The sequence below is a fragment of the Meriones unguiculatus genome, chromosome 3 (genome assembly GCF_030254825.1).
Source record: "Meriones unguiculatus strain TT.TT164.6M chromosome 3, Bangor_MerUng_6.1, whole genome shotgun sequence".
Classification (NCBI taxonomy): Eukaryota; Metazoa; Chordata; class Mammalia; order Rodentia; family Muridae; genus Meriones; species Meriones unguiculatus.
In genome coordinates, this window is record NC_083351.1 from 134,372,119 (window position 1) to 134,398,301 (window position 26,183).

General features: G+C 43.6%; 1 protein-coding gene across 2 annotated transcripts in view; it reads left to right on the forward strand.

Moving 5' to 3' along the window:
- Positions 1–9,815: 9,815 nt before the first annotated feature.
- The window catches only part of Ubqln1 (ubiquilin 1), a 38,819-nt gene continuing 22,451 nt past the window's right edge, over positions 9,816–26,183 (forward strand). For both annotated transcript variants that reach the window (XM_021654290.2, XM_021654291.2), the window contains exon 1: positions 9,816–10,211. In XM_021654290.2, coding sequence (XP_021509965.2) covers positions 10,059–10,211 — 153 coding nt within the window. In that variant the 5' untranslated portion in view covers positions 9,816–10,058. The remainder of the gene's footprint in view (positions 10,212–26,183) is intronic.

The window sequence follows — 26,183 nt, forward strand, 5'->3', positions numbered from 1 at the left end:
GAGGAGAGAGTCCATGTCTTAGCACCATAAACCTAGCCAAAAACCCATGGTGGAAGAAATTATGGGCCCTATGAAGAAACTGAATACCAAAGCTTGGCAAATTGACATAGCATCAAACTGTCTTCTAAATCTGTTTTACCCATGGACAAATGCTACTCCCCTCCTTAATTAGAAAAGGTCTTTCTGGGGTTTGCAGAGATGGCTGCTTGTTCACTGCATGAACACTGGATGCTCTTCCAGAGGACCCAAGTTCAATTCCCAGCAGCTCATGGCTGCCTGAAACTCCATTTCCAGGGGGATCAGACATCTTCACACAGATCCAGCAATAATGCACAGAAAAATTAACTAGAATAGAAAAGCTCTTTCAGTGACTGGTAGTGAATGCAAAGACTCATAGGATTAAAAGTAAGTGACAGGTGCAGCTCAGCCCAGTCCTGAAAAGACACCTTCATAATCCTTTCTGAGGCTCAGGGAACATTGGAGAAGAGTGGGTAGAAAGAAAAAGACAGGGAGAGAAGAGCTGCAAAGTGTTATCTTCTGGACAAGACACAGTCATTACCATCACAAACTCAAAGCACTGTAGATAACCTCCACTGCATCTACACAGAAAGCAGCCAGCAAAGTCAAATATGGAGGAAGGATGGACTCAGGAGCCCTACCCTCCACAACTGTCAGCTACCAATAGATAGATAGATAGATAGATAGATACCTTTCATGTACACATTGATGACCATACAAGGCTCCAATGGATAGCTTCAACATAGTTATCACAGATGGTCCTGGTTACAGGGTCGCAAACAAAGTCAAGAATGTGAGAAAGGACTGATAGTGATGAGTTCAGATGGGGTGGGGGCAAGAACTGGCAGAGCACGGGATATTGGGAGTGGAAGCATTAAGAGAAGATGGAAGGAGAGAGAATAATCAATGTTTTACATGTATGAAACTGTCAATTTTTTGAAAAAAAAATTCTAGAAGTCCTGGGTTACTAGACAAAAATACCAGTTCTGGTTATGAGATACCACTCCAGGAATTGTTGGCCAGAAGGTCCCAAAAAGACCTCCTAAATTGTGTGAGTTATGTCCGTTGCACTTGCTTGCCCTTGGTTGTAGAATACAGAGAAGCCATGTTGGAACCAAGCAGGAGTCTTCCTCATTTCTGGCAGGCCTTTATGGTGCCAGATGTTGCTCTGTTTGGGGAGTAGGAAAGTAGAAATGGTATTTTCTAGCTTTGGACTTTGCAAACTATAATATCAAGCTGACAGGCAAAGGATGCTTACAAAAATAGTGGCACAACTGTTACGGGGTTAATTGGCTGGAAGGGAATTCGTGTCTAGAACTGTGGATCTTGCTAAAGAGCCATTGCTGGGGAGCTCATAAGCACTTTTACTTTGCTAAGTAGACATGTTGTCAACCCCTGACTGAACCCTGTTAAATGGTTCAGTTCTCAGGTTTGATCAAAGCTTTCTGTAGCAAATAGCAGTTAATGTAGACTCATCAAGCTGTTGAGAACAAGTGACGCGTGTGCTCAGCCTTAAGTCGGATGCTCACGTCCTGGTGTGAGGCATCACACCAGGGCTCAGGGAACATGAAAGAAGGGAGGTGAGAAGGAATATAAGAACCAGATGACGAGGACCAAGGCTGTGAAAGAATGATTTGTCCATTGGTGTGCATGAACACAAAACAGATGGACACAAGACTGAACCCCTAAACATTCAATCCTAGAAGGGGAAAGACTCACAGGGTCCCACTGCATGGATCTAATGGCAATCACAGGCTGTTGGGGGAGGGAAATCCATTGTCTTTAGTGATGTAGCCATTGGTGAGTGGATGTGCCAGTGGATAGCCTTACACCCATGCCCATGCAAGTGACACTGGTTAAACTGTAAATCACAAAGCCAAAGTTAAGACATGAAAGCGGAGTGGGGACTTGAAGCAGGAAGGGCAGCCAAAAGGGGAGGACAACAGGGAGGAAGGGGAGTATGATTAGGTTGTATAATACACATGTACGAAGTTGCCACAGACTAATTTTATAAGTGGTGTTTGTCATTAGTAGCTTTCTTTTCCCTGTCCTTTGGGCTTTCCCTCCCTGAAGCAAACCTGTTCAATGGGAGCCTCACTTGACAGTGTGTCAAGCGTCCTTGGGCCTCACTTGGAAGGTTCAGCTTAGTTGACACCTTGAAGAGATTCTGAGCTACTGGGGCAGTTCAGTCCCAATGCTGACACACAAAACAAAACATCCACTGTTACACCTAGAGCAGGATTTAAGGCTTACGGTTTACCTCTCACCAGCCCTGCTGGCCAGTTTTCTGTCAGTTTGATACTAGAGTCATTCTGAAAGAGGGAAACTCAATAGAGGAAATGCCCCCAAGCAGGTTGGCCTGTGGTGCATTTTCTTGGTTGATGACTGACATGGGAGGACCCAGCTCACTGTGGGGGTTGCCAGCCCTGGGCTGGTGGTCCTGTGGCCTCTGCTTCAGTTCCTGCCCTGCTTGAGTTTGTGACCTGATTTCCTTCAGTGATGGATTGTAAAGTGGGGCTGTAAGCTGAAATAAGACCTTTCCTCCACAAGTGGCTTTTGGTCACAGTGTTTTATTATAGCAATAGAAACCCTAAGGCTTCATCTTTGTGCAGCCTCTTCTATTTGTTCTCACTCCTGAGTTGTTACAACTGAACTGCACTTGGCATATTAAAGACCGGTAAGTTGAAAACAGTTTTGTGACCATGAACTGTGAAAATGGATCAGTTGCTGACCCAGCCACATTTCGATACATGGCGAGGGACAACTCCCCAACAAGTGAGCAGTGTGGCAAACTGCCGATGGACCACAGACAGAACCGCTGCCAGTGTGCACTGCTGTACTAGGCACAATACCATCCATCACCACAGACTGAGAGAGCCATCAGTGTATCAGCTGTGGTGCTGTCACAGGCTCCGCGGCTCCTGCTGAAGCTCAGTGCACCTCGGTGAATGGGACCATGTTCTTGTAATATTGATTACTTGGGAGTGCTGGCAGCCCCTTGGGGCCAGAGGGGCTTTCTTCCGTGGTTGACATTCTTTAGGTCTAGGGTATTTCTAGTCCACCCCAATCAGTTGATTTTGTATGTTTACATGGTTGTCATTCTTAAAGCTAATGTCTTTTTTTTTTTTACAGTCTGACAGATGGAGTACCTTTCATCATTAAGGTCACTCCCAGTATGTCAATGGTCTGGGTACTTAATGTACAATCTCACATCCTAGCTTCTTTATTTTTAGTCTACACTCTTTAATATTAGATATTTTGGTCACTAAATGTAGCTGTCCCCAGAAAAGAATAGCCTCTTATTGGCCACTTCCTGGGTGATGATAAGGACATAAGAGGTGGCACACGAAGCTCATAGATTTACTTTGAAAATCCAGTATTGCTAGTGAAATCCTGGGAATGTATGCCTTTCTTCTAATGGCAATCACAGGCTTGGCTGGTAGGTACTCTGAATGGCAACTCACTCAAGACCCAGGGAATCTTAATTCTGTGCTGGCCTGTCTATTTAGCCCTTGTTGGATAGATATGGTTAGTGAGCACTTGGCTGAGGACCTTGCTCCCTAAAGGTTCTAGTAGTGGCCAGTGGAGACCAAAATGGGGTGTGATATTACATAAATATGTAGCTTAAATATTTCCAGTGCTACAGGTTGGAATATCTTGGGTCTTAGAACTCGCAGAAAAGGGGCTCTCTGATTTTTAGAGCTATTTATGTATTTTAATTTTTGTGAGGCTTTCTGAGGAGGTGCTCTAGAACTGGCTGGGTCTGCTGTATGCCATCAGATAGCTCTGGCCACAGGCAATAGTTGGTTTTCTCAGACTGTTCTTAAGAGTGTGAACAAATCACAGCAAGTTTCATGAAGATGACTACCACCCAGAGATGATAGGCTTTGAGTCCTGCCCACTCAGTGTGATAATACATGAAGACAAGAAGGAAATGGACTGACTTCCGCTCCTCTGATGCAAAACATCCGGAAGCACTCTGAGTATCTTCCCACTAGCATCCTGTTTACCCTTCGCCAGCCATTCTGTAGGATAGATGAATGCCATTTACTGTAGAGCATGGATGCCATGCTTTGGATTGATTGCTCTTAGGCAGTCTCTCCATACATAAGAACTAGACTGAATATCCAAACAGGTGTAGCTATCAACCATCCTGGAGGTCCTGCCTACCTGTACTTCCCAAGTGCTATGGGTCACAATTTTGGCCTCTAAAAATGCCATTTTCTTTTCGGTTACATCATGTCCATCACCAGCACTGTTACAAGCCCACAGTAGCATCCCACTCTGAAAAACAGGATTTAGAAGCTCATCATAGGAGCATCAAGGCTCAACAGATCTCTGGTAACTGGGAAAACTATCTTAAAATGAGACTGCGTGGGATCACTTCAAGGAGCCTCTCAGCGATGACTGGTTGTTATCTACATGAATCTTCAAGATATTATTCCTACAATATGAACCATCCAGTTGGGAGAGATGGAACAAAATTTAACTGGGGTGATCACTGATGTCACATTAGCCTAAGAGAGAGCACTCAAGCTGACCACAACTCACTGTTGTTGTGACAAAAAGGATTGCCCTAGAGTTCCTCCTTGCAGGCCATGACAAAAGATATGAAATCTCTGCTACATCCAGTACCTGGACTAGTGCTTTGGGCCAGGTGGAAAAGTCAATACAGACACAATGATCAGGAAGTAGCTGAGGACTGGAGCAGTCTGGGACTGGAGCACTAAGGACTATAGTGGTTTTAATTCTGCAGGCCGCTCTTGTCCTCCTAAGAGCTAAGAGTCTTGCCCTTGTGGACAGAGCAGTAGCCTTATTAATGCAGAGCAAAACAAATTGAGTCTGGAATTCAGATTGATCAGTGACCATAGGCCTGTCACATGTATGGAAAAGTTTACCAGCAGTCAAGACTGCAGCAGCAGTGTGTGAATGCTTTAAGTGCAATTCCTTATGGGTATTCTTGCTTGCATGTTATTGTGTGACAAAACCACTCCTGGGGAGATACAACAGGCACCCAGGCATACATGTACACACACAGATACACATCTGCTCACCTCAGACAGGGATCTCATGACAGACCAAAGTAGGATACCAGCAAAGTGCAATTTGGTGAACCAGTGAGTTTTATTGAGGTTACTTACCAGAATATGGGTGAGGGGCTCCTTACAGGAGCAGAAATGACTCAAAGATGGCTGTATCACCAAAGCTCGTCTTAGCAGGATGCCAGCTCAGAAAGCTGGGAACCTGGAGCACACTGCAGTCTGCAGCAGGCAAGGCAACACATTGGAGGCACCAGGTGCCTCAGTTGGCCTAAACCTTTTCCAGGTAGCTGGTCTAGTGTCACTCTTCTCTGTGGCTTGGCTTGCCTGAGAATCTTTGCAACTCTGTTCCTACTCCTTACTCTTGACAGGGAGGGGACTCAGTGAATTGGTCAGTTTCAGAGACTTCCTGAAGCTATTTCAATTGTTTACCTTCCTAATTAAGCAGTTTCCAGTCAGGATGGAACGGTTTCAATCTCAGAGGAAACTGTTTCACAATACCTGTCCAAGCCTAGCCTACAGAATCCTTGGCTACACTGTTGCATACGAAAGAGGCTGCTTATCTGGGTGGGCCAAATATCCTTAACAAGAGAAAAGGCAAATAGGGAGCAGAAAGTGACAGCCAACTAGAGATTAATCGATGTAGCCACAAGTCACACAATGTGAGTATCCTCTAGAAACCAGAAACAGCAAGGAACTGATTCTCCCTGTGTACTCCAGAGGTAAAAAGCCTCTCATTACACACCCGAGTTTGGTCCTGAAGATCTGCTTTCCCTCAGATGCGTTATTATCCTAGATTTGCTTCATAAAACAGTTCAAAGATTTGTTACTTTGGAGCATCTACCATGTCCATGCAGCTCATCCACTTATGGTTCCCACAATATACAGCAGCAGAATCTTCTTTAAAGAAGCTCAGGAAACACATTTTAAGTCCAATTGTTTGGGATAAATCTATCATCTGCAAAGAAATTATTAGGCTTGCAATTCTGAAGACCAATAAATCGGGAGCCAGAGCCTACCTGTCAGAGCAGTTACACTGTGTTCCTAGTTTCCAGGAGAACCAGTCTTGCGACTTCTGTGACATGGGCAATGCTGGAAGGTTGTGTTCCCATAATCAGCAGCAGTGTTTGCAGAAAATGCTACAGGAAGATACACTTGGGATATTCTTAGCCCTGTTCCCAAATCCTGAGTAAATCCCAGCTAGATAAAAAAACAAGAGTGTGAAATACAACTGAAATTAAATATGTTTATAATGGAACCTTGGCAACATTACAGACTGGGGAAAGTACACTAAGATTTATTCTTAGTATATATTATACAGACTTGGAACTAAACTTTCAATGTCATTTTCTTTTGAGGTAGGCCTCAAACACTACCTGAGAATGATCTGGAACTTCAGACCCTTCTGTCTCTACTAAAGCTCCTGGGCTTTATTTTATACAAATCGTAGAGTAAGGGAGTGCCTTACTCGTTAGGGCTTCTATTGCTGTGTGATGAAACACTATGACCACAAGCAATTTAGGGAGCAGAGAGTTTATTCAGCTCACACTTCCACATCACTGTTCATCATTAAAGGAAGTCAGGACAGGAATTCAAACAGAGCAGGACCCTGGAAACAGGACCTGGTGCAGGGGCCATAGAGGGATGCTGCTTGTTGGATTGCTTTCCATGTCTTGCTTTCTCATAGAACCCAGGACTGCCAGCCCAGGGATAGCTCCTCCCACAGTGGGCTGGCCCTCCCAGCAGTCACTAATAAGAAAACACCCACAAGTTTCCTGCAGTCACATCTTCTCAACTGAGGCATCTCAGCTAAGGCTCCCTCCTCTCTGATGACTCCAGTCTGTGCTGACATAAACTAGCTAGAACAGGGAAGAGTAAAAAAAAAAAAAAGTAACTCTTCATGTTACTTTTATCACCTATTTGACATGACATTGTATTTAAGTTATATATTCTTTTTTTATTTTTTCCAGACAGGGTTTCTCTGTGTGTAGCCCTGGCTGTCAGGGATATCGCTTTGTAGACCAGGCTAGCCTTGAACTCACAGAGATCCACTTGCCTCTGCCTCCCAAATGCTAGGACTAAGGGTGGGCAAAACCAAGCTCAGCTGTTATATCCTCACGTACAGGTGTAGAATAAACTTGCTAAATGGCACTTACTAAACTCGGGATTAACTGATGCTGTCAGGGAACACTGCTCCCTCCCCCAAGGTTTCTCTGATAGCACCGGCTGTCCTAGAACCCCCTCTGTAGACCAGACTGCCCATGAAATTAGAGAGCTGCCTTGGGACTAAAGTCAAGAGCCACTATCTAGTTGCAGCTGGTTCAAACTAGCTTGTAAGAGCTGAATGTTCAAATTCCAGGTGTTTTATGACCCAAGTGACCTCAAGTTGGTAGTTTAAATTGGACATTTGCAAGGAAACCACCAGTGCTTGGTTCGGTTTTGGTTTGGGGAATTACTCAACTAAATGTAGAACAGTTCTTTTAATTACCCCCCCCAGAACAATCATTTAATAAAAATCCACCCCCCCAAAAGATTCAAATGGACATCTAGACCAAAGATCAGCAAATCTATGCTAACTATTTTGTACAGAGACCATATGGCCCCCTGGCACCCTATTCTTGGAGAAAGTTTACAGATCCTTTATCTAGAAAATCCCTGTCCACATTGCCAATGGTCCTTTATAATTTATGAGCCTGTCGGGTTAACATTGTGATGATGGGTAATTAATGGAACCCTATCTTCTTGACTGTGATGGCTAATTTTGACTGTCAACACCTCAGACACCAGTGAGGCTCACCTTTGGCTGCACCTACCTGCGAGGCTTATCTAGAGAGAAATAACAGAAGAGCCATCGTGAATGTAGGCAGCACCATCTCCAGAGTCTGGTGTCCTGGGCATTTCCGTTTTCTGCTTCTTGGTTCACACTACCACCACCACAGCTGCAAGCTCACCCCACTGCCAAGCCTCCCATACCGTGATGGACTGTATTTCCTCAAGCCTTGAATCCAAATACCCCTTCCTCCTCTAAGCTGCTTCTTGTCAGAAACTTATGGAAAGCAACTAATACACTAAATACTTCATAAACTATGCTAAGTTGCTAAAATTCCTTCCCAGGGGACAGGATGACCAATGGCTACCCCTTCTCCTAAGGTCTCAACAACAAACCAAGGCACGGTTACACCAAAGTTCTGTTGGGAGAACCCAGCTGGGATGAACCTTTTCCACAAAAGTACAGCTGAACTCTCAGAGATGGCAGCTGCGTGCTTGTCGGTGAACAGCCACTCACAGCATGCTATGTACATCAAGAGTGTTGAGAAACCAACACAGCTAATTCCAAGGCTCTCCCGTATGTCCACCATTAGAGGCTACCTACAGCGAGCACTGGAGATAAGGTTTCTTGAAGGGCAAGGCAGTGAGGGCTTCCGGTGGGCCGTCACGTGAGAACGGAGAACGTCAGGCAGGCATGGGAGGCAGCCTAGGGAAGCACTCAGGGAGAAGACCGCATGAGGGAAGACCAGACAACAGGGACCTAACAAGGTTGGAAAGAGATTTTACATACTTAAATATTCAGGACAAAATCCCAAAGTGCTTTGCTTGCCCAGTGATGGAACTTCCTTCTCCAAGAAGTAACAGTTTTCTCACATGTAGACATAAGCCTTGTAACTTTTTCCTATCAACGAACAATGCTGGCAGAAATTTAAGTGATAGCAAATGATACCTGTCTCGCAGTTCATCCCTTCAAAACTCTGACCCAGATTTCAAAGGGCTCTGCTAAGAAGTGTTTATGCAACAGTAGTTAATCATAGAACAGGCTTCGATGGCCTAAGAGCAGAAATGTGGAATGTCTTTGCATATTTGGGTCACAGTATGCTGTCAGAGTTCACATTTGTGCAATGCTGATTAAAGTAAAGTGCCGGGATGTATTACACGTTATCCCTACGAATAAAAGACTTACTACTCACACACAAAGTCACTTATTTGTACCTACACTATGCTGAAAATACTTTTTCAACGACTGTCCCCGATGCCACCTCAAGCCTGATAATTCGGTAACTGACTTGGACGGAGTACAAAAGGCACACATCAGCTAAGCTCAATCCTACCCGTTGGGTGGACAGTCCCAGGCATCCTGTTTCTGCCCCCACACAAGCTTGGAAATCAGACAATGAGCGTTGCCCTATCTTCTGCCCAAACCGGTTTGACTCCAGGGAGGGAAGCTGTGGCCTCACTGAAGCAGCGAGTAGCTGCTAATGCGCGGGTTGTTCGCTGGCACGTTTCGTGTTCCTGGCGTTCATTCGAAGACCCTTCTCCTCCGCTGACTTAGCTCTCAAGCCCTTAGCACAAGACAGGCCAACCCCCAGCTCTTCCATCCGGGCAAACAGCACGCTTATTAAAACAGAGTATCTCGCCGCTATTTCATAAGCCGACGCCCACGGGGACCAGGTCGGGAGGACACCGGCACCAGCGAGCGCCAATGGGCCGGGCCGTTTCTACCAAGTTCGCTGGCCGTGACGTCACGTCGGCGCACCATCATGGTGCCTTCAGAAACCACGTTTAGACTCTTTCAACCGGGGGAGCAAAGCGAGTTCTGTTCTCCCGCCGGGCACAGCGCTCCTTCGAACCGGAGGAGCCCGCGCCGCGCCCACCAGCCGGGCAGGGGCCGAGCCCCGCGCAGGGCCCGCAGCTTCGCCGACGCGCTACCCGGCGTGCCTCGCGCAGCCGCTCGCCAGGAGCCGGCGGCGCGGCCAGCGCGTTACCCAGCGTGCCCCGCGCGCGCCGGCGACGACCGTGGGGGAGGAGCGGGAGGAGGAAGCGGCGGCGGCAGCGGCGGCGGCGGCGGCGGCGCGGAGACAGTCCCCGCGTCCACACGCAGCCGATCGCCCACCCGGGCCTGCAGCGGGCAGCCCGCGTCCACGCACCCGCGGTGACCGCGCAAGCTGTCGCGCCTCGCGGACCCGGCCGCAAGCGCCCCTCAGCGTCCCGCTCGCCTGAGTCACCGCCATGGCCGAGAGCGCGGAGAGCGGCGGCCCACCGGGCGCGCAGGACGGCGCGGCCGACGGCGGCCCCGCGGAGCCCAAGATCATGAAGGTCACGGTGAAGACGCCGAAAGAGAAGGAGGAGTTCGCTGTGCCCGAGAACAGCTCGGTCCAGCAGGTGAGGCCCCGGCCCGGGCTCCCCTTCCCCCCCCTCCGCCTTGTCGCCGGCGGGGTGGGAAGGGCGGCGGAGGGGCGGCCTGGCCTGCCGACGGCCCCCCACGAGCTCCGCTCAGGCCCCGCCAGGTTCGGCTGCGTGAGCTAGTGCGGGGCCGGGCCGCGCCGCGGCCGCCGAGCTCCGGGCCCCGGGCCCCCACTTCTCACAAAGGAGCCGGGCACGGTGGGGAGGCTGGGCGCGGGCGGCGCTCGGCCTTGGGCCAGGCTGGGTGGGGGTCATTGTTTTCCCTGCTCGCGCATTGGAGAGGTTTGGGGGTGTGGAGCACGTGGAGGGCTGGTCCTCGGGTTTGAATGCTGAAGTCTCTCCCACCCTCCGGCCTTTTATATGAAAAAAAAAAAATATGACGTGGAAGTTGTGTTCGGTCACATTTTAATAGCTCACGCCAGAAGGAGAAAAGTAAGTGACTTTGATTCACAGGCGCTTGCTGTTTCTGTTTCAGTACATCCGTCATCGCTTAGCTGCCAGTCATTGGGTAGGGTTTTTTGTTTGATTTTAAGGGAGACGAGAGCGATCCCTGGCTGGGTTATTGGTGGTTGCAACCGAGCGCGAGAAAAAAAAATGCTGTTAATGGGAAATCTTACCAATCAAATGATTGCTTTACAGTCTGTTCAGGAAAACAAATCTTGCAGTTAATTAAGAGCCTTGGTAGAATTTATCAAATTAATTTTTTTCAACACATTCTAGAGCACTTGAATTGTTGACAGCCTCAAACATACACAGTTTTAGGCAAGGGAGCAAACAACCGCTGGAATGTACCTTTAAATTCTCTCAGGGTTTATCTGGTTCCAAAGGTGAAGTCGCCGAGCGTGTGTGTGTGTGTGTGTGTGTGTGTGTGTGTAAAGCAAGAGGGCGTGTGGCATCAGCTGAGAGAAACTTGCTGACTGAATCATCGTACTTTGTTTATTAACGCAGCTATTAAAAAAACTTTAGCATTTTATATTTTCCAGCATGTGTGTACATTACCGTATGAATGTGCCATAATTACAGCCCAGGGTCATCTTTTTCAGCTCTTTGCAGTTCCTGTGAACAGTCTCATATAAATATTTTTGAGACTGTATGCTTTTATGTGCATTAGAGTAATTCTGTTTTGTTTTTGTTTGTTTGATTGGTTTGGTTTTTCGAGACAGGGTTTCTCCATGTAGCCTTGAACCTACAAGGCTGGCCTGGAACTCAGAGATCTGCCTGTCTCTGCCTCCCTAAGTGCAGGCATCAAAGTTGTACCACGCCCAGCTTGGGTTTTGGGTTTTTAAATACAGATATTCACCATGTAGCCCCAGCCGTCCTAGAACTCACTGTGTAGACCAGGCTGGCCTGGTAACTTATTTTGATGTTGGTTAATGTTTAAAGTTTTGTGTGTTATATTCTCTGGGAGCAGAAAATGTGATAAAAGTTGAAAGCTTAACCCCACACCACAAGCTAAAAACACATCAAACTGCTGGATAAGTTAAGGCAGGATACTCAGAAACATGCACAAGAATAAGATGAAGCAGATTTCAGAGGCCCTATTTGTGAAAGTCTATTCACAGCACAAGAAAAGGTCTACAATTTTGTAACTTAGACTTTTCTTAAGGAACTTACTAGGTTTGCTATTTGCTATAAAGTTTGTTTCTGAGTAATACTTGATGATAGTGATTTTCTTTAAAATGCATAATAATAATGCTTGTGAATGGGGCTGAGGTCATAGGGTTCAGGAGCCTGGGTTGAATCCCCAGTGCACCCCCACATCCCCTCAAATGGCTGGCATTGGAAGACATTTGATTCTGAAAATTCTTAATCTGGGAGAGGGGAAAGAGGAAAAGAATATATTGAAGGCTTGTGTTGTTAGGCAAATCACATTAAAAATGTGTTATTTAAGTTAGCACACAAAGTAATGGGTTCATTATGGCAGGAAATCCTCTGGGGAGTGGGGGAAACATACCAGACAGAGGCTTACGACTGGAGGTCAGAGGACAGCCTCAGGTATCATCAGTCTTTGCCTTCCACCTTGTTTAGTGATAGGGTCTCCTTGTTTGTTTCATAATCAAGGATTCTGTCTGTTACAGCCCTTGCATGATCTTTGATTAAAGATCTGGCATTACATGATGTGGGGTTTTGAATTTAGGTCCTCCGTACATTTGTGTGGCAAGTGCTTTACCCACTGAGCCATCGCCACAGCTTCCATTCCCCATTTTCTATATAAAATACCAGTGTATCTGTGTAGTGTAGGCTAAGACATTGTACTGAAATTTATATAAATATGTTACTAATTAGGTGAAATTATCTTAAGCCTTCTTGGTAATTTGTAAATTCGGGTGGTTATTTTTATTTTTTAATTTAATTTTGGGGAAGGGTTTCACTATTTAGAGCAGGCTGGTCTGGAACTTATAGCTGTCTTCCTCTGCCTCCTGAATGCTGGCATTAAAGGTGTGTGCCACCAGGCCCAGCTAATTCTTTTTGTGTGTAACCAACAAATAGAAACAAGATTTTTTTATATAGTGCTATGTACAGTTGGTATTTAATGAATATTACTTATTTGATATATGTTAATAAAGCCTGAACTTTACCCAAATTAGAGCAAAATGTTTTTCATGGAGTAGCTAGAATTAATTGTGTAATGTTTAATTTGCTGTTTATGGGTAACTGGAACAGTTTATGTTCCACAATGGTTTTATTAATAAGTGGTTTTTATAACATAGATTCTAAAAAGGCAATATAGGAGGCTGTTTTTCTGCTCCTGATTATGAACGATTGCAGGCAGCTTTGAGAATTTCAGGATTTTGTGTCAAAGGCAAGGTAGAGAAGCGTGTGTGAACTGGTGTAGAGGGTGGAGGGGATTGTGTGCCTAACTTTTGACTGTGGGCCTTTCCTTGATGGGGGAGGTTACAGTACTTCCAGGTTTATCACAAATAACATTGGCATTAAGCCATGCAGGGTGGGTATGGAATCCCCCTGCTCATCTTGATGCTAAGAGCCATATGTGGAAGCTGAGCTAGGGAAAGTGTAGTTTCACTGACCTCAGCTGTATTGTAGCTATAAAATATCAGCCAGATTTGGGAAATTCAGTATTTTTAAAGGCCTAATAGATTTTAGAGCTAGTATATGTTAAGATAACATTTTGCACATACTACATTAAATAATGTGTGAATGTGAATTTGGATTGAACCCAGGGCTTCTTGTCCTGTCTTTACCATCACGCTATTCTCAGTCTCTCCTTTCCAGGATGTCTGTTTGAATGTTTGAAATAATTTCTGTGGCTTCTGTTGTATTATTCTGGACAATATCTTATGCAGAAGGCTGGGTGAACCAGTATTACAGGATATATATACTAAGGGAAAAGGGTGTCTCTTAAATTAGTGTTTTGCATGATCTAACGAATTGCCAAAGAACTGATTTAGTGATTCTAATTAGCAGAGGCTGCTTAACTTTTCTTTAACAGTGCAACCTAAAACTTCAGAGACAACTCATTTGTCTTTAAGCCATAAGTGATGTCTTTTTAAAAAGAGCATTCATAGGCTTATGTAACCATCACCCCCAAAAGAAACTATACACTTCCTTGTTGTAGTTTTTGAAGCAAGCTCTCCCGTAGAGCCCAGGCTAGCCTTCGTTTGCTGTCTTCTGTCTGCCTCAGCCTTTCCAGGGTTAGGATTATGGATTTGTATTGTGTCTATTTTATGATGCTTTCATGGATCATCTGAACTGTAATCTAGCAGTTATTTATTTCATATGTATATGTTTGGGGGGGTATCAGAAGATAATGTGCAGGTCCTAATGATTGAACTCATGGTGCCAAGGTGTGATGACAAACACCTTTACCTGCTCAACTGTCTCACTTACTTATTACTGCTCAGTAATATGTCACTATATGGATGTGCACCGCATCTTATTTCTTCATCCCCGGCTGGACATGTAAATTTCTGTTTCTGTTATGAATAGTGTCTCCGTGAACACTCATGATTCACATATGGTTTCATTTTTCTTGGGTGTAGACCTAGAAGTAGAATTTCTGGATCACATGGTAACTGTATGTTTAAGTCTTTGGGGAATTGCCAAAGTATTTTCTAAACAGGCTGTTCCAGTTACTGCTTTCTTATTGACACTTGCTATTGACTCTCTTTGATTAGTAGCCGTCCTATGGCTCTTGTGAATCACTAAGATACATCTATTAAATTAAAGTGATTTTGCAAATTGGGCTGAGTAGATGGCTTGGTGGATAAAGGGAGGGGCTTGTCCATCCTGGCACCTGAATTGTGAGTCCCAGCTACTCATGGTGGAAGGAGAGAACTGTCTTCTCAGAAGTTGTCCTCTAATTTCCACTTGTGCATCTTGGCCTATGTGTCTTCCTTCTACCTACAACAATATGAACATAAAACTCAATTCAAAATGGTGCCATACTTTTTAAAAAGCTTTTTAAAAATTTATGTGTATGGGTGTTTTGCCTGCATATATGTCTATGTACCATATTTGCCTGGTGCCTGTGGAGGCAAGAAAAGGGTGCTAGATCCTCTGACACTGGAGTTACAGGTGATTGTGAGCCATTATGTGGGTGCTGAGAACCCAGGTCCTCTGGAAAAACAGCCAGTACTTTTAACCCTGAGCCATCTCTCTAGCCCCTGGGCCAACTTTCTTTACTTGGAAATTATAGCTTTCTTTACTAGGAAATTAAGACTGTAGTAATATGGAAAGAGATAATTTTTAATTAACATTTTAGATTTTAAGGTATTTTTGGGGGGTAGCTTATTTGGTTGGTTTGGGTTTTGGGTTTATTTTGTATTGAGCTGTGTAGCTCTGGCTGTCCTGAAACTCCCTCTGTAGACCAGGTTGGCCTCAGACTCATAAGAGATCTACCTGACTCTGCCCAGTTTGATTTTTAAGTTTTAATATCCAGTATAGTATCAGTAGTTGATTTATATAAACAACTCTTGGTTGAAATGGTATCCTGAGTAAATTGCCGTAATGATGTAATTAAGAGAAAAGTCAGGACATTTGAGGACTGTCCTCACCAAGTTGCCATTCTTTCTTCCCTGGAAATTACATTGCAGCTTGCTGGTACTCCCTGACTTCTGTATTTCACCCCTCACTTATTCCAAGATTATTATCTGAAAATTGTTAATCAGATGTTATCGTTCTGCATAAAACTAAAGGTCTAAAATCTGAGTTGGTGGTAGGGCTCCTTGATGGTTTCTGCCACTTCTCCACTGTTGATGATATCTTTCTCCTTGATCATTTTGGTTAGCCACACTGTCTTTGTAATTCCTTGACCTGTTAGTACATTTACCCTCTGCCTTAGGACTTTTGTACAGCTTGTTCTGGCCTGCTTCCTACTCTCTGTTGGCTTCTACCAATCCTTTAAATTGCAGAACAGAGGTCAGTTTCTCAAAGAAATATCCCTGATTGCCCATGCTAGACTGGGGTCACCTGTTGCATTTTCTCACAGTGCCATTGGTATTGTGTATCATAATTTATTATAGTTCAAAAATCACATAGTAATGATTATTTAATGTATCTCTACTCAGAAGGGATTATGATTATTACTGTTTTGTTCTTAGAGCCTGGTGCTTAGTATAGACTCCATAAACAGTGTGTTTGTGCATGAATTGGGAACATTCTGCACAGTAATATATATTTAATATTAAATGCCCTTTGTGGAAACTTTACTGAGTGAAACATAGAAATGGCTACAGTTCTCTGGAAACCTCATTATAAGGTTCTCTTCCTTAATTTACCCATTCTCCTAGCTCAGAACTCTTTTTTGTTTGTTTGTTTTGTTTTGTTTTGTTTGTTTGTTTGTTTTGAGACAGGGTCTCTCTATGTAGCCCTTGGCTGTCCTATAACTTTCGATGTAGACCAGGCTGACCTCAAACTCAGAGATCCTCCTCCCGAGTACTGAGATTAAAGCTCAACTCTTTAAAATATTTTTAATTTTGCATGTGTATGTATGAGTGTGTATGTGAGAGTGCGTATGTGCGTGCTCATCAGAGCAACTCGGGGTGTTGGTTCTTCAGCTGTGAGGCTTGGGTAGTAGTAGCACCCAGTCCATGAAGGCAAGGGCAGCAGAGGCGGGACCAGCTTCAGCAAGGAAGTTCAACTTTATTTGGGATGAACAGGGGTTAAGTAGAACCCCAGGTAGGGAGTAGGGATTTCCAGGATGGGTATACATCATCGGCTGGGGCCTTAAGATACTCAAGTACAGTTTGCATGGAGAGGCATTCCAGGAATCCCAGGTGCTTTCTGATCCAGTTCTTACCGGGAGAAAGGAAGTTGAACCTGTAATGTCTCTAAGGACTATGTGACAGTCCTCAGGTAGGTAGAGGGTGTGGGGTCCAGGCTCCTGAGGCACAGAAGAGGAAGCCACCATTGATAAAGCCTTCATTTTGTATAGAGCTTAGTTATTTTGTTACATTTGTCTTTGGTATGTATAGGTATGTGTACGAGGGCACATATATGAAAGTCAGAGAACATACTGTAGGGATTGCTTCTCTCTCCTTCCACCTTGTCAGTCCTATGGATCAAACTCGGTCTTGAGGGCTGGCAGCAAGCTCTTGCTGAGCCATCTCACTGGCCTTTGATACATTTTCAGATGTGTAGAGAAATCAGTTTTTTTGCAGAGTCCATGTTAAACTGGCAAATGACTGTCAACTAGTTCTCCAGGAAAAACAGCACTGATTTGCAGTGTTTATTTGTTTGTGTGTAGTAAATATTCTTACATACAATGGTAGATTTCAAGCCAGCACTATTAAACTACTTCAACAGTTCCTAAAAGTGAAGAAGCTATTACTTAAATGGGTTCCTTAGACAAAGGCCAGCAACCATGGCAGGGCAGTTCTTGTCTCTCTGTCTTTCAGAGTCAACCTGAAACAACCTGTAGCCCTTTATGGATGTTACAGTGCTAACTGGAAATCTTTTGCCATGTAAAAGTATGGCCTAGTAGAAATGGTGAGAGGGGGCCTAGAGGAGGACTAAGCCATTAAGAGCACCTGGATCAGATCTCCAGCATCACATGGTGGCTCACAACCTTCTGTAACTAGTATCTAAGGATCCAACAAGCTCTTCTGCCCTTCACAGGCACCAGGCACACATGAGATACACAGACATACATCCAGGCAAAACACCACAGGAAAAAAAAAATAGTTCTTAAAAAAAAAGAAAAAGGAACAAATGTAATTTTCTTAGCAAACAGTAAACCTGAACTACTTACATTTGTTCAGGTAAAAGAAAAACTTTTGTTTTAGTTCTTTATTTAAATTGTGTGAATGTATGTATGCATGCCTGCATTTGGATGGGTATGTAGTGTGTGCACATAAATGCAGAGAAAAGACCAGTGGTGGCAGAGCCCTTAGAGCCGGAGTTACAGGTAGTTGTGGGCCACCTGATAGAATTCCTCTACAAGAGCATTGCACTGTCAGCCACTTAGCATCTCTGAGCCTGTTTTTTACAGTCTTGGTTGTCTGTCAGGTGCATAGCTGACAGTAAATTCAACTGTAAGCACTGTCTTTTTCAGGGCTCATCCTCTCTTGCAGAATTGAAACTTAAAACCATTATGCACGGCTTCCCTCCATCCCAGCCACTGAAAGCCACCCAGTCACCAGCTCTTTCCTCCCGGACCCTGGCTTTCACGGGTGTTGCTAATAACAAACCTGTCCTCCTGGAGGGTTGCAGACAGTTATTGCATGATCTTCCCAAGACTACCCAACATCACGGTGATACTGTTAACTACCTTTTTACTTTTTTGGTTACTGTGATTTAAAAAAAAAAAACAACAAAAACAAACAAACAACAACAAAAAAAAAAACAAAAATGTACAGTAGCGCCTTAGGGAAGGAAAGTTTGTTTTGACTCATCTTTTCATATTACAGTCAGCTACTGATGGAAGGACATGGTGGCAAATGAGAGACACTGGAAGGCACTAGTACACATGCTTGCTAAGGCACACTCATATACATGCATGCTAAGGTCACAGGACAACTTCAGAGACTCAGTTCTCTTCACATTGTGAGTTTCAAGAATTGAACTCAGGTCTGACAAATGCTTTTACCTGCTGAGCCATGTCACCAGCCCCAGGAATAGATTTAATACTTCAATTAATTGGTATTGGTTGTTTCTGCTTTCTTTTTACTCTCTTCAGTTCAGTGTCTAGGCTGAAACCAAGTTCTCAAATAGACATGTGCCCGTGCTCGCGCGCGCACACACACACACACACACACACACACACACACACACACCCTTCATATGCAACAGGGTTTCTCTGTATAGTGATGGCTGTCCTGAAACTCGCTCTATAAAAGCAGGCTGGCCTTGGAACTCAGAGAAATCCACCTACTTGTGTTGGAATTAAAGATGTGCTCTAACACCACCGGGCTGGGAGATTTTGAAGATGTATTTTTGTTATTTGTGTGTGAGAGTGGAAACATGGGAGGTGCCCACAGAGGACGTCTGGTTTTCCTGAAGCTAGAGTTGCAGGCAGCTGTGAGCTGCTTGATGGGGTTCTGAGAACTGCTCTGCTCCTCTGCAGCACGCGCTCCCAGCTCTTAGCTGGGCCATCTTGTCAACCCTATATCCAAGCCTTTTCTAAGAGCCAAGTGGTGAGAGCCAGCCAAGGCAGACAAGTGCTCTTAGCAGCTGCACCCATCACCATTTTCTGACCGTCGGCATAAGTGCCATGGAAACCTCACACTTAACTTGAGGTGTCTCTTAAAACCAAGAGGCTCAGTGAGGTTGGAGTCTCTTGTCTGTGACAATAATTGTTAACAGCCTTTAGTTCTTTGAGAGAGGGTGACGTCACATGTGTCTAGCAGGACTCCACTTTTTGTTTTTTATTGATGTTATGGTACCAGAAAATAATATAGGTGTGCAATAAAATGATAATTAACATAAACAGTTTTATGTGTTTGTGCAGGCACGTGTACATGTGTGTACATGCATGTGAGGCTAGAGGTTGAGGTTGACTCCTTTGTTGCTCTGTCTTACTGTTTTTAGGGTGCTGTCTCTTAATGAACCAGGAGTTCACGGTTTGTCTATACTGTCTGGCCTTGAACTCTGGATAGCCAAGGATGAGGGTGACCTTAACTTCTGGTCCTCCTGCTTGGACCCCCTGAGTGCTGGGGCTGCAAGTAGTGTTCTCAGTTTATGAGGTAGTAAGATTTCAGTGTGGGGCCTGGTGACGCACAGCTGTTAGGCATGTATGCTACTGAGCCATGGCCCCAGTCCCTCCTTCAGAAAGCAGGCTTTACCCTTCTGCCTTTCTTCAATTTTATATCAACAAAACCAGAGTTTATCTTCTATTCTAACTGATTTCTTTTGGTTTGTCTATGATGGCACATGGCTGTTGTTCATTTATTTTGAATGTCGTATTATACTAAACAAATGTACAATTGAGGAACATTTTAGTTGTTTTCACTGTTTGGTTAAAGCAAGCAATAGTGTTTGGAACTTTCTTGAGTGCAATTTAATAAACCCACGAACATGTAACCTGTTAGATAAATAGTGAAACTGTAAGTCTTGGTAATCAAATTGAGTGTCTACCATGAAATGTGATTGTAAAACTGACTAACACACTTGAGCCTGCAATTCATGTGGTATGCATGTACTGCATACATTCTGCCATCTCTGGTTGTCATTTATAGTTACCTGATTGTGAGCAAGAAAGGGCACCTTCTTCTGCCATGGAAGATCCCCTTCACTGTTCATTTGGGTTATTTCTTGCTAATTTGTAGGAAATCTTTATGGAATCTGAGTTTGTGCTCTCTTCGGTTTTTGTTTGTTTTGGGGGGTTTGTTGTTATTTTGTTTTGTTTTGGGGGGGTTCTTTAAGTAACCCTGGCTGTCCTGGAACTAGCTCTGTAGACCAGGCTGGCCTCAAACTCAGTGATCTTCTGCCTCTGCTTCTCTGAGTGCTGGAATTAAAAGCATGCACCACCATGCCCGGCTGATCTGTTGGTTTTTTGGAAGATATGTTATTATTTTGTGTGTATGAATGCCTGCATGTATGTTTGTGCGCCATGTGCATGCTGATGCTGATAGAGGCCAGGGCAGAGTGCTGGATCCTCTGGAAACAGAGTTGCAGATGGCTGGTAGCTGCTTTGTGGTGGGAAACCAAACTCAGCCTCTGCAGAGCATCTTGGGTGCTCCTCACAGCCGGACCATCTCTCCAGCCCCCTCTGCTGGCAGCTGTTTATCTCTGACTTCTTCACTCTATGATATGATAGCTCAGTGTGTGGGGGGTGTGTGAAATGATTAATAGATATTTTTGTTCATTTCAGAAGTGGTATCTTTCTTGTAGTGTTTAATCCAATGTCATTGGAGTACATACTTGATAAGATTTCAATCTTTGAACTGTGTCAACAAGTTATGACCTGGTGTCAATCTATTTTGTTAAATGTGCTTCAAAAGATGCTTGTTGTGGAAGTGGGTAGGTCACTTGTTTTATTTTGTATTGTTTTTGAGACAGGGTTTTACTATGTAGAGCAGGCTAGCCTCCATCTTCTGCCTCTACCTCCCAAGTGCTGAGCTTAAAGGGGGTGTGTCACCACATCTACGTAAGATCTTCTTCTTCTTATCCCTTCCAAACCTCTCAGGGTGTGCTGAGGATTTAACCCAAGATTACCTGTGTGCTGGGCAGTTGAGCTGTATCCTCAGCTCTAAATTTCTCTTTTGGCAGCATCGAGAAGTTGGATTTTAAAATCCAGTCTGGTGGTTGGTCTTTTCATATACGGTCTGCTATGTAGTCCATATATGTTTGGTTTCCTTTATCCTACCTGCTCTTTGCACTTCTCCTTTTTATTTCAGATAAAGTATTTTTTCGTTATTCCAGTTTCCTTTATTAGGTTGATAGACATATACTGTTTTTATGTCCTTCAGAGATTTCTCCATGACGTTTTTAAATTATTCAAGCCAGGAAGTACTTGCTACTTCTAGAATAATGCATAGATCATAGAACTCTTAGCTCCATGTACTGTGGATTTTCTGTATCAACTCAAAATTCCTACAAGCTTTGTAAAATTGGCTTTGGTTAAGGGTTTGTAAGCTGGGCATGGTGGTGCAAGCCAAGGCAGAGGCAGCCAGATCACTGTGAGTTCCAGGCCAGCCTCGTCTACAAAGTGAGTCCAAGACAGCCAAGGCTACAAAGAGAAACCCTGCCTTAAAAAACAAAACAAAAAAGTTGTAAGTTTTTTATTCTTTTACCCAGGATCATTTTCTTGTTCCTGAAGGACCATGTTATATTTCCTAAACTGTGCCCGCTAGGTGTCAGATTCTCTGTTTATATGACTATGGAAAAGATCCTGTGAGCTGTTTTGTTTTTACATTTCAGTTAATTTTGAGGAATTTTTACTGGATATAAAACTCTAGGTCAATAGTTCTCTCTTTGGAAAAAGTCAGCTTGTAATTAAGTGCAAACAGGTGGGAACTGGGAGATGGTGCAGCTCAACAGTGAGAACCTGCCCAGCCTGCAGAGCAGGACCTGTCCTTGGAGTTACACAGTGGGTGCCTTTTTATCTTGTCGCCTTCTGTTAGTAATGTACATTTAAAGTTCCTCCATAGCCTTTCATGACCTGGAGCCCACTTCTTTTCAGTGCAAGAATATTTCATTAGCTGAGTGCACAAGAAGAATATCTTGGTTATTTCCAAGTTTGGCCAGTTAGGACCAAACTGTAGGTTCATTATTGTGAATGTTCAGTTTCTTGGGATAAATAGAAAGGAGTGGTTGCTGAGTTTCCTGCTGAAAGTATGTTTGGTTGCCTAAGAAATAGCTAAGCCATCTTCTGTAGTAGCTCTTCATTCTGCATTCTCATCCCAGTGAGGCCCTTCTGTTGCTCTGTATCCTTGTCAACACTTGGTATGGTTGCTATTCTGAATTTTGATAGTTTTAATACATGTCTGTTGTTTATCTCTTTGCTTTAGTTTTACATCTTCCTGGTGTGATGAGACAGCATCTTTCATGCTAATTTGTTGTCTGTATATCTCTGGTGAAGTGCTTGCTTTGGCCCATTTTAAAATTGGGTTATTGTCAAGTTTCATGAGATCTTTGTATATTTGGACAATAGCTATTTATTGACTATACCTATTGCAAATATGTTTGCCTTGTCTGTTGTTCATCTTCTAATTTCTTAAAAGATGTCTTTAATTAGCACACAGTAGGGCTTTTAATTGTCCAGAGACTGATAAGCGCTTCCTGCTCCTCTCTTTCTTTCCCTCCTTCCCTGCATTGGTGAAGGCTTTGAAGACCAGGTGTCCCCAGTGTGCACCTTCAGCTCTGTCACTGAATTTAGAGCCATCCACCAGGTTTTAGGTAAGAGTGTGCTTGACACTATTTGTAGGCACACTTCTGTCTAGTGTAAGATGCCTTTTTTATTATTATTCTTAATTTGCTGAGTTTTTGCCATTAAAGAATGCTGTCAGATGCCTTTCTGACATTGACTGTGTACTGGTCCTTGTCATTAGCCTGGTGAGCTACCTGTCTTTTTTCTCCCGTGAGAAAAAAAAGGATGTTTTTTCTAACGTCCTTCCACGTTAGTGGGGGTTTAGAGGCAAACATAGGAGCATGCCTTAGGCCCAGCTTCCTACCTTCAGATCTTCAAATTCCATAAATGCTGTGTAATTGTACTTCTTTATTACCTAGTGTGCTTGTGTGCTAAGCTCAATTGGTCACTTAGACTTTTTTAAAATAATATTTTTTATTCCTTGAAACTTTTTGTAACTGTGTGTTGATCACGTCCACCCACCATCACCTCCCTGCAGCTCCCTAGTGCCCATGTAGATCGCTGGCCAGATCTGGCTCCGGTAGTCTGCTCAGAAGGAATTCTGGCTTTCTTTCCTACCTTTATTAGATCTGTCTCTGGTAAATAAGGGCCTGTGAAATGACTAAAGAAGTGGTTGCCCTGTTTCTAAAAGAGATTGCCTTTTTTGCTAGTTTTCATGTTTCAAGAAAATGGGGAGTCTTGGACATAGCTCAGTTGTAAGCATGAAGACCTGAGTTTGGCCTCCCAAGCATGTGAAAGATGTGAAGCAGCATTTGGGTTATAAGGAGACTACAGATCAAAACTGCATGATAGCCAGGAAGACTGGAAAAGTCTGGTAAGGCTGTGAAAAATTGGTGAGGCTGTGGAGCAACTGTAATCTTCCTGTAAGGCTAGTAGGAAGATAAAATGGACACCAACAATCAAAAGGGGTATTCTGGCTGTAGAGATGAATAAAATAGACACATGCTAATGATAAGTTGTTGATGCAAAACAGATCTTACTTCAAAGGGAATGAGTTTATTCTTGAAGCAAATGTAAATTGGCGCAGGAACATATGCTGAGGTCATCTTGAAAGGTGTGCCCTACTATTAGGTGGTTGCAAGAGGTCTCATTGCAGAATAAAGTGTTTTTGCCAGAGTCATTGCTGGAGATTACAGGTGGGTACAGCAGAGAGAGGAAATGGCTATAGGTTTCAGATGGTTTCTTATTTCATAATGCTTTCTTAGGATTTTGGTTTTTGGTTTGGCTTGGTTGTTTGGATTTTCGGAACAGGTTTTCTCTGTGTAGTCCTGGAACTCACTTTGTAAACCAGGCTGGCCTCAAACTCAGAGATTCCCCTGCCTCTGCCTCCCAAGTGCTGAGGTCAAAGGTGTGCACCACCACTACCCTGCAGCTTCTTAGGTTTTGGGGATTAGAGGAAACTAGTGACCTACTAATACAATTTAAAAATTTTTTTATTCAGGGATATTAGATTAGACACAGAAGTGAGCATTAAGTAACTTTCAAAGAGACTAAGACCTCAAAGTAATTTGTCTCTGGTTTGTAACAGTCTTATACACTATGACTGCATACACTAAATGCAGGTGTGCTTCCCCCCCCTCCCTTGGGAACCTCAGTGTGCTGTACCTTGAAAATACAGTATCAAGTTTAAGATATTAATACCAAGGACCACGTACTGTATGACTGAGTAGGTTAGGTATATGAATGAATGATCCCAAATAGGCAAGTGTATAGACACAGAAAGTAAATTAGTGGGGCTTTGGAGAAATGGGGATGGACGTGCTGAGTTTATAGGAAAGTGATAGCTTGAAAGGAATAGATATCTTTTTTAGTTAATGAGGATGTTCTGAAATTGACCTTGTTATCATGCTAGTCTATTTCTGAATATACTAAAGATCTTTGAATAATACACTTTAAGTGGCCAAATTTTATGGTGTGTGTGATACAGCTTTGGAGACAGAGTCTCACTACGTACCCTTGGCTGTCCTGGAATTCCCTATGTAGACCTGAGTCCCTCAGACTCACAAGAAATCTGCGCACCTCTACTTCCCTTGTGCTGGGATCAAAGGCTTGTGCCACCGTGTCTGGTGAGTTGTAAAACATCCTTCCGTGTTAGTGGGGGTTTAGAGGCAAACATAGGAGCATGCCTTAGGCCCAGCTTCCTACCTTCAGATCTTCAAATTCCATAAATGCTGTGTAATTGTACTTCTTTATTACCTCGTGTGCTTGTGTGCATGCATGACACTTCTTTCATTCCACCCTGCATGGCCTCAGGTTGTTGGGCTTGACAGCAAGTGCATTTACGCTCTGAGCCATCTCGAGAGCAGCGTGGCTGTACTGTCGATTATTTAGTTCAAATGTGAGAGAGGTCAAACTTAAAGGGCTTTCTGAGTTTAAGGTTAAAGCAGTTGATCTGGATCAACTTTCTCCTCTTATGTATTAAGTGCATTTTATTTGTTTAATTACAGTAGACCTGTAATAAAAGTTACGCATTTAGTTAATAAATTTTGATTTATTTTGCGTATGATATGTATAGGTTTGTCGTTGAAATCAGAAACCCAGTGCAGCAATTTATTTGTCATTGACACCATGTGAGGCTGCAGATCTTTAACTGTTCTTGGTGTCTGGAAAAGGTTCATTCTCTTCACAGAGTCCCTGTGGATCTGGAGAGCCGCAGGACAGTGGCCGTCGTTTGCTGTGTTTGATGCTTGTATTTTATGCATTGTAATTTCTGCTTTATAAAAATACTTTCTGTATTCACTTTATTATTGCTGGTAACTACCAGAGGGAGGAGGTGGTTAAGTTGTGCTCATGTCTTATAGAATTGTATAGAATATAAATAGTGTTTTGTGAAGATTTTTTTAAGTCTTGGAAGTTTTTTTAATTGGAAATTGCTTAGGTAAAAAGATTATACATCATAAAGCCAGGTGTATTGGCATATGCTTTTAATTACCTGCAGAGGCTGTCAGATTTCTGTGAGATCAAGGCCAGCCTGGCCTACATAATGAGTAGGACAGCCTGGGCTATGTATAGAGACCTTGTCTCAAAAAAAGTAAAAAATAGAGGGGGAAAGCTCAGATGAGAAAGTTCCAGAATGTTTACTGTAGTAGTTTTGTGTATCTTTATGCTTTCTTGGCCTTTTTCCAAAGCTTGGATATGTGTGTGAGTTGAGAAGGTAGGTTGTAAAATCCAGGTTGTGGAGTGAAGTGGTCAAGCCTGTGAGCCAGGACTCAAAAGGCTGGCTGGGAGTTGGAGGTCACCTTCTGCTACAGAGTGACATCCTGTCTCCCAGAACCAAACCAAACAAAGCGCTACAGCTACAGTGTTGGGACTTGGCTTGGGAGTGTTCTGTTTATATATGAATGAATAGGATGCTATGAATCTTTACACCTCTCTGCTTTTCAGCTTTGATTATAATACGTGGCTGGTTTTTTGTTTTGTTTTGTTTTTTTTTTTTTCTGTAACTCGTAAGCCTCGGCTACAGAGATGGCTGACCATCTCTTATTTGAAATGGTCTGAGATCTGAGGCCTTTTGAGTCACAACACAACACTCAAAAAGTTTCAGGTTATTTTGGAACATTTTAAGATTTTTGATTAAAGACAAGATAGCTCCTTCCAGAAGCATTTCAGATAAGGAACACTCAGCCCTTCTCATTGGGATCATGTTTTTGTAACATGTTTTGTTATAGTTGTGCTGGCATCTG